Source organism: Chiloscyllium plagiosum, chromosome 16 (genome assembly GCF_004010195.1).
Source record: "Chiloscyllium plagiosum isolate BGI_BamShark_2017 chromosome 16, ASM401019v2, whole genome shotgun sequence".
Lineage (NCBI taxonomy): Eukaryota > Metazoa > Chordata > Chondrichthyes > Orectolobiformes > Hemiscylliidae > Chiloscyllium > Chiloscyllium plagiosum.
In genome coordinates this window covers 60232414-60250503 of record NC_057725.1, presented here as the reverse complement: position 1 = coordinate 60250503, position 18090 = coordinate 60232414, and the positions used below count along the sequence as shown (strand labels likewise).

The 18090-nt window shown below is 39.9% G+C and overlaps 1 protein-coding gene across 4 annotated transcripts in view; it reads left to right on the top strand.

Moving 5' to 3' along the window:
• LOC122557951 (activating molecule in BECN1-regulated autophagy protein 1-like) overlaps nt 1-18090 on the top strand; it is a 384568-nt gene that overhangs the window by 45712 nt on the left and 320766 nt on the right. For all 4 annotated transcript variants that reach the window (XM_043706209.1, XM_043706207.1, XM_043706208.1 and 1 more), the window contains one exon: nt 9867-11332. In XM_043706209.1, coding sequence (XP_043562144.1) covers nt 9867-11332 — 1466 coding nt within the window. The remainder of the gene's footprint in view (nt 1-9866; nt 11333-18090) is intronic.

Genomic DNA, 18090 nt, shown 5'->3' with positions numbered 1-18090 from the left:
TTTCTAGTGCATTTTGATGTTGGTGTTCATTTCATTTCTGCTCCATGTTGGCCTCATTTTGCTGCAGACACTAGGAGCACAGGGATTGTTTTAAAGGTCAGAGGTTGAGAGTGTCACTTAAGTATCATGTTCTGGGAACACAGTGGCATAGTGGGAGTGCTACTGGATTAGTAATGAACCTCATGTTCACATTCTGGGGATGTAGCTTTACTCCATTAATTCAATTAAAAATACTAAAATTATTTAAAAAAAGAACTAGTCTAATGGTGACTATGTAGCCAATGGTGATTGCTATCAAAACCTATCTGGTTCACGAATGTCCTTTTTGGGAAGAAAATCTGCCATCCTTGTCTTGTCTGATCTACATTTGGGTTCGGAACCAGGGTAATGTGGTTGACTCTTGATTCTCCTCTGGGTCAACTAGAATAGACGATAAATGGTGTTCTAGCCAGTGACACCCACATCTGATAAACTAATGTTTTAAGAAAAAAGGAAGTTGGAGATTTGTAGAAGGCAGAAAGGGACCCACTGAAAAATATAAGTAATGAGCAATATGTTGGATATTGCTATCATCTACAGGTTTTAAAATGTGCAAGGAGGAAGATAATCAAAGGAAGAGTAAGAGAAATTCAGGCAGTTGCAACTGAAGGCAAAGTTTTATTTCTCCGAACAGTGCCATCGGAGGTCAACTGTTCTAGTGACTTTTTAAAAAAGTAAATGGTCTCTTGTTGGATGAAGAAACGTTACAATTTGCCTACATTTCAAATAAATACTTGTTCAGGTCTGATGGACCATAATGTATTTAATCTACAAATCATAGGAAACAGTTTGTTGAATCGGGCGGTTTATGCTCAATATTTTCCGTGCACATTGTTTTCTTTGAAAACATCCCTTCAAAAGCTATTACTTGAAGGTGCACTTTTGATTATGTGCACGTTTGGGTGAATCCGATTATTGTTTTATTGAGTATTTAAATACTTGAGACACTTGTTGATTTATTACAAATTTACAGGTATGAAATTGCGAGGGCATCAAAGCTGCAGCTTGCTTGTGCACCGTTGGAGATGGAAAGTTGAAATCATCACTGTAATTATTAAAATTAAACTTTAGCCAAAGTTTGCTCGATTTGATCAGCATTCTGAGACATTTTGCTACTTGCTTGTGATGCTAAGCACACCTGATTTTTATTTGGGCCCTGTGAAATTCACAAATTAAGTGCACTAGAGTTTGATCTGAATGTTTCATTACTGCACCAACTTTGCTCGAGAGTTCTCATAAAATCCCTTTGTTTCTTTTCAAATAACCTTTTGAACCGATGTGCATGATCATCTCTTAAGCTACGATGTTACGTGGTGTTACATTTAGAGGTAAAGCCATCTCTGATCACTTTGTATTAATCTGCACCCACATCCACATTCCTCTTCCTAATTCATCCATTTTAAAGCAAAGTATTGCAAATGTTGGAAATCAGAAATAAAAACAGAAAATGCTGGAAACAATCAGCAAGTTAGGCAACGTAAGTGGAGAAGTAACAATGCTAATGCTTCGGGTAAGTTTCAACAGAGTTGGGAAAAGTTTGAAACATAACACAAAAGGTGACAGAATTGGTAAAAGATCAGAAGGGAAGGTTTGTGTCAGATTGGAACACAATAGATTTTAAATGGCAAAAGTTGGAGTTGCAAAGCCAAAATGAATGTTAATAGAGCAAGTAAGGAAACAATAAGATGTCTTCCAATCCTTTACCCTCTGTATTCAACTGATCATTCCTCCCCCCCCCCCCCCCCCCTCCCCAACTAACACAACTTTCTCCTTTGTTAGTATTCTGAAGGCATAATTTCCTTGGCAATGTGTCTCACTACCTCAGTCAATCTCAATAAACGCTTTCTTCCCATGACTTTATGAAACACCATGATCACATACGCTCCAGTCAGAAAAACACCCCTTTACAATTACCGTCTTCTGTGACCAAGCCAAATTTGAATCCAACTTGCCGTGGATGCTGTGTGACTTAATCTTCTGGACCAGCCTACCATGAGGGACTTTGACAGATGAACTAGTGATTTATTTATACTTTCAATTTATAATACCTGCACATAATACAATCTTCTCTCTAACAAGGAGAACAAATACAGATTGGGTAGCCACTTTTCAGAACATTTTTATTCAGTCTAAATCAGTGATCCTTTGCTTCCATAACTTGTCTTTTTAGTCTGATAGAAAGGTGGAGTCTGACATTTTTGTCCTTGGGCTGCTGTACTGTTCCAGTAAAGCTCAGTGTAGTTTTGAGGAATAGCACCTGAATTTTCAGTTGGGACGTTTACTGCTTCTCAACGTTAACACGAGTTATGCAGTTACAGACCCCAACCTCTGCCTTTCTTTGTTTGCTAATGTTGTTTTTCCTATCTTGACTTTGTTTTTGCTTTCGGTCAGCAACTGTTCATTATTCTGCAATTCCCATTTCCCCAGATTCATTTTTCCCCCTGACTTGTTCTATTACCACTCCCTTTGGTCTTGCACTACCCACCCTGTTTGAATTCTTTTGCTGTCCTGTCTTCGAAATGCAACCGGTGAGGTGAAATTGAGGCCCAGGCCTGTGTGTGTGTGTAAATTTGAGAAAGTAAATAGGAATCAAACAATGATGTCGTAGGAAGCCATAGGTTGCTTGGTTCAAGTAACTGATGATGGGAAGAGTGTATGTTACTGACATTGAAAAAAGATGTCTTTCAAAGCCTTTAATTACTGCTGCAATTTGTTCTTTATTGGTATCATCTTTATTCACTAGTTGTATTTAACCTGGAGATGTAGCATTTATGAATTATAAATTAAAATAATTAATTTAAAACACAGTAAGATAGAAAGGCAGGTGATGTGTTGTGACTGAAGAGTGTGGAAGATTCTGCTGCAGTTATATATGAAGTTTGCTTCAGTCAGTGGGCTGGAAGCAGAGCTGAAGACACTGCAGCACATTGGAGCAATGCAATGTTATCTGGACAATTCATTCCAAGAGATGACTGCACCCCTTAAGATAGGATCGGCCAATTTGGCCAGTAGTTAGGGGTGGGATGGAGCGACTGTGAGTGAGGCATGTAATAGGACCCAGAGGGCAAGAGTGTTGGATCCACAACCTTTGCCAATTGTCTAACAGGTTGAGGATTTTTCTCAACTTGTATGGATGAGTGTGAGGCTGCAGGGTTGGATTGAATAAACTGCCCATGGCCCAATGGTCCTGGAAGCCATTCAGGTAGGGCCAGAGCCAAGAAAAAAGTGTGATGGTATTAGGGGACAATATAGTGAGAGAGATTGATATTGTGCTCTGTAGCAAGGATCTTGTGTCCAGACAGCTGAGTTATCTGCTGAGTGCTAGGATTTGAGAGATTTCCTCTGGGCTGGAGAAGAATGTGTAGTGGGATTGGGAAGATCCAGTAGTTGTCCATGTTGTCACCAATGATTTGGATAGAACAAGGAATGAGGTTCTGCTGAGAGAGAACAAGAAGCTAGGAGCTAATTAAAAATCAGAATCTCAAAGGTAATAAACTCTGGTGAGCCACTTACAAGTTGGCATAGGGCAAATAAGATTAGAGAAACAAATGCACGGCTTACAGACTGGTTTGGGGAAAAATGGGTTCCGGGTTGTGGGGCACTGGCTCCAGTGCAGTCAGTTCTATAATGTGATGGTTGCGTTTTTGTGCAACCCTGTGTTATAGAAAAATCGCGCTTTAGAAACAGCGCTTAAAGTGTCAGTGCTGTAATTGCATTACAACCAACACACATTTTAAATTTCACTTTATAGAAACAGCATCCCCAATTCGTCAATCGCGTTACAGTGAATTCACGTTGATCAAATGCAAGTTATAACAGACCGACCTGCACTGAGTAAAGTGTTGGCTCTGGACTGTTGGAATGGTCTCCACATGAACCATGCTAGGACTGATGTTCTAGTGATCTGAATAGCTAGGTGCATACAGAGGGCTTGAATTAAACAAGGGATACAAACTATGAAGGATTTAAGCTTTGGTAAATGTAGCAAATCAACGGACAGAGTCCAGGCTGGAATCAAGATAGTAATATGGCAAATGAAGCTCAGAGAATGCTTGGAATGGATAGAAAGAATAAACTCAAGAATATAATTACTGCATGTTCCAATGATAACAAAGATAACACTTTAGACTCTGCATCTTTAGACATGTAGTGTTCATAACCAAAAGTAAATGAATTCACTGTGCATGTAGAAGAAATTAAATCTGATCTGATAACCAATATGAGGTATGACTACAGGATGACCAGAATTGTATCCTGAATATTGAGGGACAAATGACTTTTGAGAAGAATAGGAAACAAGGTGAAGGTGTAGGCGTAGCACTCTTATTCTAAGATGGTATAGATGATGCAAGAGTGCAAAGAGAATAGTGGCCAAGCCATGGCCTAATGAGGGAGGTTAGAGATAATATCGCATCCAAAAATAGACCTAAATTGGCAACAAAAGAACCAATAAACCTGAGGATTGGGAACAGTTTAGAAGTCAGCAAAGAATGACCATAGGATTGATTAAAAGGGGAAGATAGAGCTTGAGAGTAAGCTTGTTGGGATCACAAGAACTGAAATCAGATGTTTCTATAGGTACATAAAGTGAAAAAGCTTGGTGAAAACTAATGTAGGTCCCTGCCAGTCAGAAATGGTGGAATTTAAAATGAAGAGCAATGAAATGACTGACAAATTCACACTGCTTCTGGCTTCACAAAGGAGAACAAGATTAATGTACCAGGAATGATGAGCAACACAGGGTTTACTGAGAGGGAGGAACTGAAACAAATCTGTATTAGTAGAGAAATGGTGTACAATAAATTGATAGGATTGAAGTCTGCTCAATCCGTAGGGCCTAATGATCTACATCCCATAATACTTAGGGAAGTGGCTCTAGAAATAGTGGATGCATTGGTGGTCATCTTCCAAATTTCTTTAGACTCTGCAATAGTTTCTACAGATTGGAAAACAGCTAATGTAAGCCCATTATTTAAAAAGGGAGGTAGAGAGAAAACAGAATTATAGACCACGGAGTCTAACGACAGTAATATAGAAGATTCTAGAGTCCATCAAGGATTTTAAAACCGAGCACTTAAATAGTGGTAGAGTCAAACATTGGGTAGATTTGCAAAAGGGAAATTGTGCTTGACTAATCTACCGGAATTCTTTGAGTTTATAACTGGTAGAGTTGATCATGGGGAGCTAGTGTATGTGATTTAACTTGGATTTTCAGAAGGCTTTTGACAATGTTTCATATAAGAAGTTAGTGTGTAAAATTGAAGCTCGTGGGATCGGGGTAGTAACTTGAAATGAATAGCAGACAGGAAACAGAGCAGGAATAAATGGGTTTTTCTCTGAATGGCAGGCAGTGATTAGTGGGGTCCCCAGGGATTAGAACTAGGACGCCAACTGTTCACAATGTATATTAATGATTCAGATGAGGGAACTAATATAACATCTCAAACTTTGCTTCCACCCACATTTGTGTTATATGTGAGCTGTGAGTAGGATGCAGAGATGTTACATTGTGACTTGGACAGACTAGGTGAGTGGACAAATGATTGGAAGATGCAGTACAACGTGGATAGATGGGAGCTTATCTATTTAGGTAACAAAACAGGAAGACTGATTATTATTATTTGAAGGGTTGTAAATTGAGAAAGAGGAACACTCAAGAAGTCCTGGGTGTCCTTGTGCACCAGTTGCTTGAAAGTAAGCACAAAGTTGTAGCAGGCAGTAAAAAAGGCAAACTGTACGTTCGCCTTCATAGTGAGAGAATTTGACTGTTAGAACAAGGATGTCTTGCTGCAATTATACAGGTAATTTGTGAGGCCACACTTGAAATATTGTGTGCTGTTTTGATCTCATCTGTGGAAGGATGCTCTGACTATGGAGGGATTACTTTATGAAATTGTTTCCTGGGGTGGCAGGACAGGTGTATGAGGAGAGATTGAGTCAGTTAGGATTGTATTCACTGCAGTTTAGAAGAATGAAGGGGATCTGCTAAAAATCTATAAAATTCCAACAGCATTAGATAGGTTAGAACAGAATAGCATATCCTTCATTGTCATGTGTACTCAAGTACAGACGTACAGTGAAAAGTTTGTAATGTCGACTCTTACGGCACCTAAGTACAAATCTTAGAGACAAAAAGAGGAATAAAAAATAAAAGTGGTTGAATTACTTTACAGGGATTCATAGTGTGCGTTAGAAATATGACATCGTTAAAAGGATAGACATTTCAGTCATATAAACGTTACATTGCAGTAGTTAAGTGTAGGGGCTTGTACATGTGGTCTGACTGCCCGCACTAGACCCCAGTCCAACAACCATCTCCGCTCCGCTCCAAGTCTCCAGTCCTCTCCGCTTCAGCTCTCAGCTGCTCCAAGGTAAGTTTTTTTTTCCAGGACTCGCCTCTCTGTGCTGGCCTCCGCTTCGGGAGTCACTTCCCCAAGCCAGTGCAGAGAGGATGGCCCTAGTGGTGGGTTAGTCCAAGGAGAAGGACTGAGATGAGAAATGTCTTCACCCAGGAAGTGGTAAGCCTGTAGAATTCAGTACCCCAACGTGGTTGAGGTCAAAATATTATGTTTTCAAAGAGATAGAGCTGATGTGGGGCAAGGGTGGATCTAGAGTTTTGAGTTTGATGATCAGCAATGACAGAGCAGGCGTGAGGGGCTGAATGACCTATTCCTGCTTCTATCTTCTATGTTTCTATGCTGCAATAGTTTCATTCCCTTAATCAGGACATTTGGATGTAGAATCGGTCTGGATAAAGTCATTTCCCACATGTGCACTGGTTACATCAGCCATCGCCTCTCTTGCCTCTTCTACTGTTTCTAAATCATGGGGTTGTTTTCTGACATCCAATAAAGAAGAGTAAAAATTTCCTCCAACTAATCTATGTTTTCAGTCCTCACCATAAGCTCCACTCTCTAGCAACTGATTCCATCCTTCTCAGTGACAACTGTCTGAGTATGAACCAGCCTGTTTGCAATTTTTAAAAGAAGTTTAAATTCACCTATGAGAAGTAGGTTTCACCAGTTGGGCCAGCATTTATTGCCTATCATTAGTTGCTTTTGAGAAGATGATTGTGAGCTGTTACCTTGAACCTCTGCAGCCCATTTGCTACAAGTGGATCCACAGTGCCATTCGGAAGGGAATTTCAGAATTTTGACCCAGCCATGCTGAAGGAATGATGATTTATTTCCAACTCAGAATGATATGTTTCTTGGACGGGATGTGCAGATGGAGGTGTTCCCATGTGTCTGCTGCTCTTGACCTTTGAGATGGAAGTGGTTGTGGTTTAGAAGTTGCTAGACGAAAGCGAGGACTGCAGATGCTGGAGATCAGAGTCAAGATTAGAGTGGTGCTGGAAAAGCACAGCAGGTCAGGCAGCATCCAGAGAGTAGAAAAATCGATATTTCGGGAAAAAACCTCTAAGTTGCTGCCTAAGGAACCTTGGTGAATTTCTGCATTGTATCTTATAGATTGTACACACTGTCGCTACTGAGGTCAATGGTGGAGGGAATGAATATGATGCCAGTCAAGTAGGCTGCTTTGATATTTGATCTTCAGTGAGCTCCTGACCTCACTTTCTTGCCATCAGAAAGACTGCCAGTTTCTATCTTTAAATCACCTAACTCTACCCCATCTCAGCTTATCTGCAAATTTTCAAGTACTTTATAACTATATCTTTCAGAGTTGATGATTCCATATCATTTAAATCATGCCTCCTACGTTCAGTTCCATAATCTTGTCTCCAATCGGCTGCCTTTTGTTTTAGCTTGCACCTTTTCTTTCACATGATCACATCAGCCCGTTGAACTGCACTGGCTTCAGATTAAGTAATATTTGATTTTAAAATTTATGCACAGGCTTTGGACATCTTCCTGCTTTGACCATTGTATCAACACTCTCCTCAAGCCCCACAGTTCTGAGATATCTGCACTCCTGTAATGCAACACATTTGACATCTATGCATAATCAGAGCTGTGAATACTTTTGTGGCATACCACTGTGTTGTTTTTGTACTATGGTCTTGTGATTAATTTTAAATACAGAACTCTGAAAATAAACTGGACCCATTTAAAAAAAAAACTCCATCCAAGGACACTTGCCCCTCATAAATTATGTTCGCAGTAACTGGGTATGTATAGATGATAGTTTCATAAACTAACTTGTAAAATAACTTGTAAAACAAATTCTGTAAAGCCCAGAGAAAACAGTACAATTTTTCTGTAATATAGAATTTTTAGGATTTCCTGCACGCCTTTGCATTGTGCTGGCAAGAGGATGTATTGGAATTTTGTTTTCGTGGCTAGATTAGCTAAGCAATTGGTTTAATATTTTGGGCTTATATTCTGAGACTCTTTAGTTATGTGCCCTTCACAAAAAATGCATACACGTCTTGTTGAGGAGGTGGGTACATTGATTTAAACAGGCTGGAGTACACCGGAGCAGCTTGGAATTAAGCTCTGAAAGAAATGCTCCATAAACTTGGGTGTAGGGTGCACCTTTGTACGGCTGACAGACTTTGCACTGCGTGAATGGGGAGTAGTAAAGAAGAGTTTCCTTTCCTCCAAAGTACTGGGAATTGAGAAAATCTGAAATTTAAAAGAAAGCGATTGAAATTCTCAGCAGGTCTAGCAGCAACTTTGTCGAGAAAAAGAGAGTTAATGTTTCAAGTTGATCATCCTTTGTCAGAACAGTCACCAATTTGAAATATTTAACAGTCATGCTTTCCCCAGAATGAGGCTTTTAACACCATCAACAATTATATGTCAGCTATGTGGTGTTCCTAGGCCCCCTTCAGTGCCTTTTTGTCTGATCTGTTGACATGGAAGTGAACATTATGGAGAGGATAGATGTTTTTCCATAGAGTTCTTTTAAAAATGTGGTGGTCAAGTTCTAATGGGTCATGATGAATATTCTGGCTGGCTGAATTCAAATTTTAAGTGAAGTGCAAACTGTTGGTAAGATTTTATCTAACTCCGAGACTGATGTTATGCATGTTAGCTCACGAATGTACTTCATGGATGTATGTATGTTTTTCTAATTTTCCAGTTTAGGAAACTGCGTTCAGGTGATCTTCAGAGTGACTCAAGATTCCATATTAACAGAATTAGTTGTGATAAATGGTTTACGGTGACTTTATACAAAGAAACATTAGAATGAGGATTGTCAGAGAAAGGGATTCTTGAGGAGGTCTGGATTTTGGCCATGGAGTCTGTTTGCAGAGATGTTGTTACAAATTCTGCTAATGCACAAGATATTATGCAGTTAACCCTGTCTTGATGTGGCATACGATATGCAATTTGCATAGATTTTAGCAATTTAGTTTGTTTTATTTTCAAATTGAAAAATGTTTGTATGTTTGAAGATGTTTAACTTGTAAGTATTGCTGTAGGCCTGGTTTATTTTAAATAAACAGTATGAGAGAGAGTGAGTGTTCTTTGGAGGCTAATGGAATGTTGTTTATATTGGGAGACTCTTGACCAGCACAGAGTAAATAATGTAGTGCATTAGACTTCAGTTAGGAGTTGGGGGGGGGGGTGGTGGGGGACACTTTTTAGTTCCATTTGGCAGGTTTCAGAGATGTCTTTGCTGAATTTGGATGTGCAAGACAATTACTCGAAGGAAGGAAGGAAGATAGTTTAGAACTATTATGAAATAGATGACCTTTTTGTAATGGGTTTAGTTTTACAGTAATTGCAAAGGGTATTTACTGTATATTTCAAAACTTTAAACTTGTTTTATATGGTTAATTCTATATTTTTCTTTTATTTTGTATGCAGATTTTATTGTATTCTGCAGATTTATGTATTGTTTTCTTTCCCTCCTCCTAGAATGATGATGATGGCGAAGTTCCATTGGATAATGTTGACACAGCGCAATATCGTCAGCGATCATTTCTCCAGTCACAGCCTGTCCGTAGAACTCCACTGCTTCACAACTTTTTACATATGTTGTCCTCTCGGTCATCTGGTACAACGACAGGAGATCAGAGCCAGAGTGATGAGAGCACCTTGCCAGCAGGTGAAAGTGGTAGGACTTCAGTGTATGCTGTGCTTCGTGACCGCTTCAGCTACCCTGTTCAGGAGTGTGTTCACCACATGGGATTGGTTTGTTTTTGTAGCCGTTGTTCTGCCCTGAGGACATCATCATCCTCTTCTGTATCTGGTGAAGACAGTACTGCTTCTACATCCTCTGCAGCCACCACCTCAACATCTGCAAGGACTGAGCCTCGTATTCCTCCAGAAAGGCCCTCCTCTCAACCTGACCCTCGTATTCCTGACCGCCCATCTGCATTCAGTACTGTAAACTATGAGACCTCTGGCAACTCTCTCCGAAATTTATCTGCAGCCACTAGCAGGAGGGGCTTATTAGGTCACACAGCATACCATTCAGCAGGACTGCAACAATCTAACACCACCCCAGGGTATAGGGAACAGAATTCAAGGTTAAGTGGTTCTGATTGGACAAGAACAATGCTGAACATATCTCCAAGGTCAGAGTTGGAAAGCATGCCACCCCCGAGAACTAGTGCATCATCCGTGAGCTTGCTTTCAGTGCTGAGACAGCAGGAGACAAACGCTCAACCTGTTTACACATTAGCCTCTGAGGGGAGCAATGTCTTGAGTCCCGGCACAAGCAGTAGTGGTAACACTGGTGTCAACAGCAGCACAGGTGAAGAGAGATCGAACAGCCAGCCGTCTGTCAGAAATGTGCTCCAGTGCAACCTGAACCGCTATTTCATGGAGATGGACAACTTCCAGGACGTGGATCAGCGAGTTGGTGGCGAGTCTAATCAATCCCAACAGGTGCAGGAGATCCTAAACAACAACATAGAACCTAATAGGGCTGGGCCATCACAGCAAAACAGTGAGAACACTTCCAATTCATCAGGTGGACATCTTAGCCGCTGCAGAGCCTGCCATAACCTTTTGACTTTTAACCATGACACTCAGCGATGGGAGCGGACCACACAGCTTTTTTCATCCAATGAGAGCAGCTCTTGGCATGTGCCAAACAATTATGAACCACTAGGGCAGGGTAGCAGCCATTCACCAACCCCACCAAGTAGAGGGATCATGGGTAGGGCTCATGGATTGAGTGGCTCAGAAGGCAGATTTGCCCGCCACAGCTCTGGCCAGCAAGGGGAACGTACAATGGGTCTAACATTTAACAATGAGACAGGACACTGGGAACGTGTGTATAGTCAACCAACATCAAACAGAATGTCGAATGTTTCACAAGAGGCCTTAAACCAAGAAATGCCTGAAGAAAACTCAGAAGAAAACTTGCTGAGAAGGTAATTCTTGGTTTCAAAAATGTTTAAGCTAAAAATGATCAGCTGTTCAAATGTGTACTAATGTAAAGGAAAATAAATTGACTACAGGAAGTTACACATGACCAAGTCATATTAATAGTATGCATATTTCGCATTCACTTATGAGTATACGTACATTAAATATGTGATTGATAGTAATAAGCTCTCTGTAACCTTGAAGTTATTGCATCCTGTTTAATGTTTAATTTGTTGATGCTTAGTTAAATTATTCGCCAATATTAAGTTGGGCTGAGTACAGGATGGCCCACGTTTGAAATTGTCATCTTGACTTCAGTTGCAGCTGCAGAGTGCATTGGACTGATAGCAATTGCATGGTTATGAATCGAGGCCTTGATTATGAATTAGTTGATGGATGGCAGCTGTCATACTGTGACATGTCGTGATTGCAGGGCTGGGTCATTCATTTCACTGCTCTGTCTTATTGAAAGCTAAAAACCTTTGTGTTTATCACTGCTGGCTGACCAGCCATTGAGAAGTTATTGTGAAGTGCATCGATATTTAAAATTGCCCGCAATAAGAATAGAGCCTTATAGATATGAGACACACAAAGGACTTTAATTATAGCAAATAAGGAATGTTTCTGTAGCAACCTTTTTGAGTCAAGATGTTTGAAGCTGTTAGTTTAGTTTGTTATCCTGTCTTATCTCTCTTGGGTGAACAGCATGTCAATAATCACACTGGAACTTCTATATACTGCAACAAAAGAATCAGAAAATTCTAACCTGAAACTTACACATCACTAGCTTCCTGAGTGGCTGAAGTTCACAGCCGGTCATGCAGGATATTTGAAATTTCCTAACGTAACACTGTTTGTTTGCTAATTTTACACAGCCAAGGGCATTCGAAGCCAATCATGCGGGTGTCACCCATTTAATGAGCATTTCTTTTTTTTCCCCCTTTTCTGCCTTGCAGGATAGTATCTCTGCATAAACTACAGCGTTAACATTCCACGCTGCAGTACCTAATACAGTGACCTGAACGTTTACAAAGCTTAATGGCGGTCTCTGTGAATCTGTTGGTTTTGCATTTAGGGAGGGGTTAGGTGTCTCTCTTTTTAAATTCACAGCAAGCTTCTTTATTTAGTCTTGTTTGCTTTAAATATATTAGTTTGATTCATGATATGATGGAACACAAGTCGAGAATGCGTAAGAGTGTTTTGTTACCTTATTGCTGACATGATCTGGATTTTAATTGTTTTATTCAGCTTATATTTTACTCATGAAAAAGGGGAGTCTCTTGAGTTTGAAAAACCTGTGTAAATTCAGGTAAAGTCAGTTTGTAAAAAGTCGATTTTTATTTTGTACATCTCTGAACCAGTACAAAGCAAGCAGACTAATGAGACATGTGGTTGGTTTGTCTTTAACCTCACGTACCTGACCTTTCTTCACATCCTTTGATAACTTTAAGAAACAAATTCTGACTGATGTTGGACTGGAAACTTTTAATTGACTCAACATTATCAGTCTTTCAGGAAGAGTTCCAGATTTCCACTATACTATGTGCAAAAAAAAGTAAATTTCTGTTTAAGTCAGCTGGTATGTTCTTAAAGCTTGTGTGCTTTGTTGTCCTGGGTTTCATCAGTACAGAATGAAATCTACTCTATCAAACCTATCATCATGTTTTAAAAGATATTTCAGTTGGGTCATGCCTAAACCTTCTGGGCGTAAGAACGCAAACTAAGTTTATCCAATCTATTATTTTAACCCTATAACTATCATTTTAATAAAGAGTATTGTACCTCATCTGAAAAAAAGGTTACTTGAAGTAGATTGGTTGTGCTGGTAAAATGAAATGTAAATATAAGTATATTACATGTATTAGCTTTGGATGGTATTACTGAAATATATATCAGATGCTGGAGAAGTTAGCTTTATTCGTTTATTAAATATTATTTTGTCCCCTATCCCATGGTCCAGTCAATGGGCAGTGGTAGGGTTCAAGATTTCTCACTTTTCCTTCACTGACAACCTTGATCAATTTTACCTTCTCCCTATCCCTACCCGAACATCTTTTTAATTCAAACAGTTCGACAAAAGCGAGGCTGCAACATAAACAAGGCTAAACATTGCACAGAGTAGATTCAGTCTTCTGGGTTAATTGGGATGATGCTGAGATTTTAGTTTTGACCCTGAACAAATTCCCAGTCAAATTCGTAGTAGCTTCTTAGCCAAGGGCTATTGACCAGTTTTATTTTGGAGGGAGAAAGTCTTTCTCCTCTCGTGTACCTTAAGGCACATTTGCCAATTGTAATCAAATGAGGTGGAAATATAAAATTTAATGCTAGTACTGTATATCAAGGAAATGAGCTAAATTGTGACAAATGGATTTCAATATAGGAAAATCTTAGTGAAATAACTCCTCAGAGGCAGGTATCCCATCACTAAGTCACCCTTTATTTGCACATGAACAGTTCTTGAATTCAGTACTGCCTCTTTAGAATCAGTTCTCAATGTGTCAGTATCTCTGCCATGCCTATTTTTACTTGTCAGCCAGAACTCCCTGATTGGGGCTGTTAATCTGTTCTAATCAAGGAACTCCTATTCCATGAGCTCTATCTTGCTGATCATGTGATAATCACTACATCGCTCCCTCTCTGAGTCCAAGAACATAGGCATGGGGTCAGGTTCCTCTGACTCCATATCTGATATGGGTGACATGTAGTATATGGGAGCTCACCTCTTACGCTAGAAGCGCCTCGCTATAATCTCTCTCTCTCTCTCTCTCTTCTGTTAGCAAATTTGTTGAGGTGGCTACATCAATCATGTCTCTCTCTAATTCTGAGGACTCACCAGGATTTGACAGAGGAGGTGAACCCACTGGTTCCGACAGCTGTTCCAACTGTTTCGAAGGACAGGGCATGTTTTGCTCCCACATCTACGAATTCATGGCTTTTGTGTGGTCCTCATCTTTGTTCAAGATCGTTGCACCTATCTGAACTTTATACGTCACTGATCCTGACCTCACATTGACTATGCCTATTACCCATTTCCATGGTTCTTACACCAAATTTCATCCCCTGTAACAAATGGGTTCTCTCACACTAGGTGGAGTCTTGCGTCCGGTACGTGACTCCAAATGAAGCGCAGAAGGCTGCACAGGGAAATGTGCATGTAGTTCATGAGATATGTCTGTAGATTTCTTACAAGTTCTTTATTTGGCCTAACATCAACATTGCCATAGTTATGATTTTTCCCAAAGTGCAAAGACTCTTTTGAGTAAAAACCAAAAGAACTGCGAATGTTGTAAATCCGGAACAAAAACAAATGGCTGGAAAAGCTGAGAGATCTAGCAGCATTTGTGAAGAGGAATCGGCGATAATGTTTTGGGTATGGTGACCCGAGGAAGGGTCACTGGACCTGAAGCACAGATTCTTTTGAGTCTTTACTTGTTCCAACCAAACTTTAACTATTGAGGTTTTGCAGCTGAAGCATGCTGAGGTCTGGGTTGTGTAATACAAATTCTGAGTATTTTACTGCAAGATGAACGAACACAAAAACTCTTGTGTCAGTATGTTCAGAAAGACAGCTTGATGTGAAACTCATTTGTTTTATGTGAAATTTATGGGAATGGGACATGGCAAAAGTGTGAGAGTTCTTTTGCTAGGAATTATACCTTGGATATTCCGTTTATAGTCAGACGGTTGTCAGAAGTTCAGCAACTTTGATCATGAACTAATTCCAACATTTGCAATGGCACTGATTCAGCTTTGTATGACTGATTGATTAATTTACAACTAATTTCAGAGTTCATCGGATATAAACGTCAAATGTCTTTTTAAAAAAAAAATTAATAGACTCACATGACTGAGTAATGTACCTATCAATGAAAATCTCCTCTATGTACTTGAGTGAGAGCTTCAAATAAATTTGATCTCTAAAGTGTTTTGAAGTAAACTATTATGAGTGTGCATGCAGTGGCCCAGATTCTCAAAAGTGGCACAAGTGTGATTCGGGCTTATGCCCGAAAAGTCGATTCTCCTGCTCCTCGGATGCTACCTGGCCTGCTGTGTTTTTCCAGCACCACATTTTTCAACTCTGGTCTCCAGCATCTGCAGTCCTCACTTTCTCCTTTTTCACAAGTGTAATCTTCCATTGCAATGCTTTATCTCTTGCAGTTTTAAATGTTTTTATACAATGCCTTTTTGTTGTCTACAATGTCACTTGTGCAGATTATTTTGGTCTGCGGCACGGTGGCTCAGTGGTTAGCATTGTTGCCTCACAACACCAGGGACCCGGGTTTGAATCTAGCCTTGGATGACTGTCTGTGTGGAGTTTGCATACTCTCCCCATGTCTGCATGGGTATCCTCCAGGTGCTGCGGTTCTTCCCACAATCTAACAATTGTGCTGTTTAGGTGAATTGGCAATGCTAAATTGCTTATAGTATTCAAGGATATGTTGGTTAGGTGCATTAGTCAGGGGCAAGTGTAGAGTAATAGGGGAGGGGAATGGGTCTGGGTAGGTTACTATTCGGAGGGTTGTTGTGGACTTGTTGAGCCAAATGGCCTGTTTCCAAACTGTAGAGATTCTAAGATTCTACTTAGATTATTTAGTTTTACTTTGCTTTTGTGATCAGTTCCATTTCTGTTCAGAGTTCAGTTTTCATTAGTCAAAACCACTCTCATTGTTTAAATCATGTTTACTTTAAGAAGATAAACCCAAAATGTAGGGCCCCTTCAAATTTCAGTTGCGTGTACATCATTGCTAGGATTAGCATTTTGTTCTCTCATAAAAAGAGGTCATCGACATAGAGATGCATGGCACGGAAACAGACCCTTCAGTCCAACTCGTCCATGCCGACCAGATATCCCAACCCAATCTAGTTCCACCTGCCAGTACCTGGCCCACATTCCTCCAAACCTTTCCTATTCATATACTCATCCAGATGCCTTTTAAATGTTGCATTTATGGTGAATATCTGGAAGTATTTTATAGGCTACAATCTAATCCAGAAATCAAATTACCAAATGTGGAATGTATTTTATCTATGTGTACTTTTCTAATGGATATGTTTTGTTGGGTGGAACCTGTCCCTGTCAATGGCATGTGAGATGCCAGATGAGAGAACTAGAGCATTTAACATGCCAAGGAACAAGGAGGTCATACTCCTGGACTCTACTCTGCCATTCAGTTTCTCAACTTCTACATTTAAACCATTGCTCTGAAGATGTTAGTTATGTTGGAATGATTTCTGTTAATTATCCACGAGATTTTAGTTTCAACACCTTTTGCACAGGAAATATTTTTGTTTTAGAATGTGACAAACGCCAGAACTAAAGAATATTTTTAATCATGGACTGCCATTTGGCACTTGGCTAGGTAGCTCAGAAACCTGTAGGCTTTGCGTTGCATCACTGAGTGAAAAATTTAATACCCTTGATCAGACACCACACTCTACCTCATTCCTAGATGTCCATTTATCCCTATACAAAGCATAACAATCACTCAATTGAGCTACTGCCGCCTAATGTTTTCCATTCAAACCTTCATGTGTTATCCCAACCCCATTCTGCACATTCCATTCGTCTCCAGGGCAATGCTGATGTTGGGTCCCTCGCTCTCATATTCTCGAACTTGGCTCGGAATCTCATTTTATTCAATGCTTACGGTGGCTTGTCATCCAAAAAAAAACTTTAGCTCCTAAATTAAAGAATAAATAAGAATAATGTGATTTACATTTAATACTAAGCTTTCATACGATGGAAAAGCTGTGTAATGGTGTGTCTCGTGTGGCTGTCCATTCAATGGCCCTCTGATGGGTCGTGTGGAGAAATAAGGTACCGCCAAGAGCACACCTCATTGTGTAGGTTGATGGTCTATGACTTTTGATCACAATCACACTTTTGGTCATCCTTTACATTCCAGTTGCAGAGTGGTGGCTTGTGTGAATTCAGTTGAGTGCTGTATTGAATGAGGTTAACACTAAGGATCTCTGCTGCTGGTCATTGGTCAGTTGTTGGTTCTTTAACACTGCATGCCTTCCATGATTCTGCCTGGTTGGTTGATACATACTATGGGCATATTGGTAGCTCTTTCCCAGAATGATTGCTGTGACCTTGAAAGCATTCTTGATTTTTTTTTTAAAAACCTTTACGTATGACTTTTTCTATCTCTTGAAGTGTAATGGTATTGTGATAAATGGTGGGTAGGGCAATGTGGGATAACACTGGAAGCCACTCAGAATGGTTTTAAGTACTTCTGACACCATTCTCATGGTATTGTTTAGCTACATACTGTGATGTCTTTATTGTGGTTGAGGAGCCATAGGAAGAGCATTCTGTACCAGAGTAAACTGGAGACACTGTCGAAGTGTGCATGTTGTATCAGTTTCAGTTTATTTAGTGTATCTGGTATTGAATATATGGAGCTGGGGGCAGCCTGCTTTCATTTTAAATTTTTTTTTTTGTCAGCCTCAGTTGCTATTTTCCAAATATCTGATGCACAAGGATATCGATTTCTCACTGCATTATGCTATATTAGCTTTGGCTTCTGGCCTGTTCGTTTAGTCACATTGGTAGTTAATGTGTTGGGTGATTCAGTCACAACCAAGCCTAAGTTCACAGGATGCCCTCAGAAGCATAAATTGAACAGGCGTTGATGGATAGAAATGAAGGTTGCCTTGATTTATCCTACTCAAAGAATGGAACTTTGTTCCCTTTGATCATTAATTCCACTATTCATGTTAAAGAAACTGTGTACAATGAGAAGGATATCTTCAATTT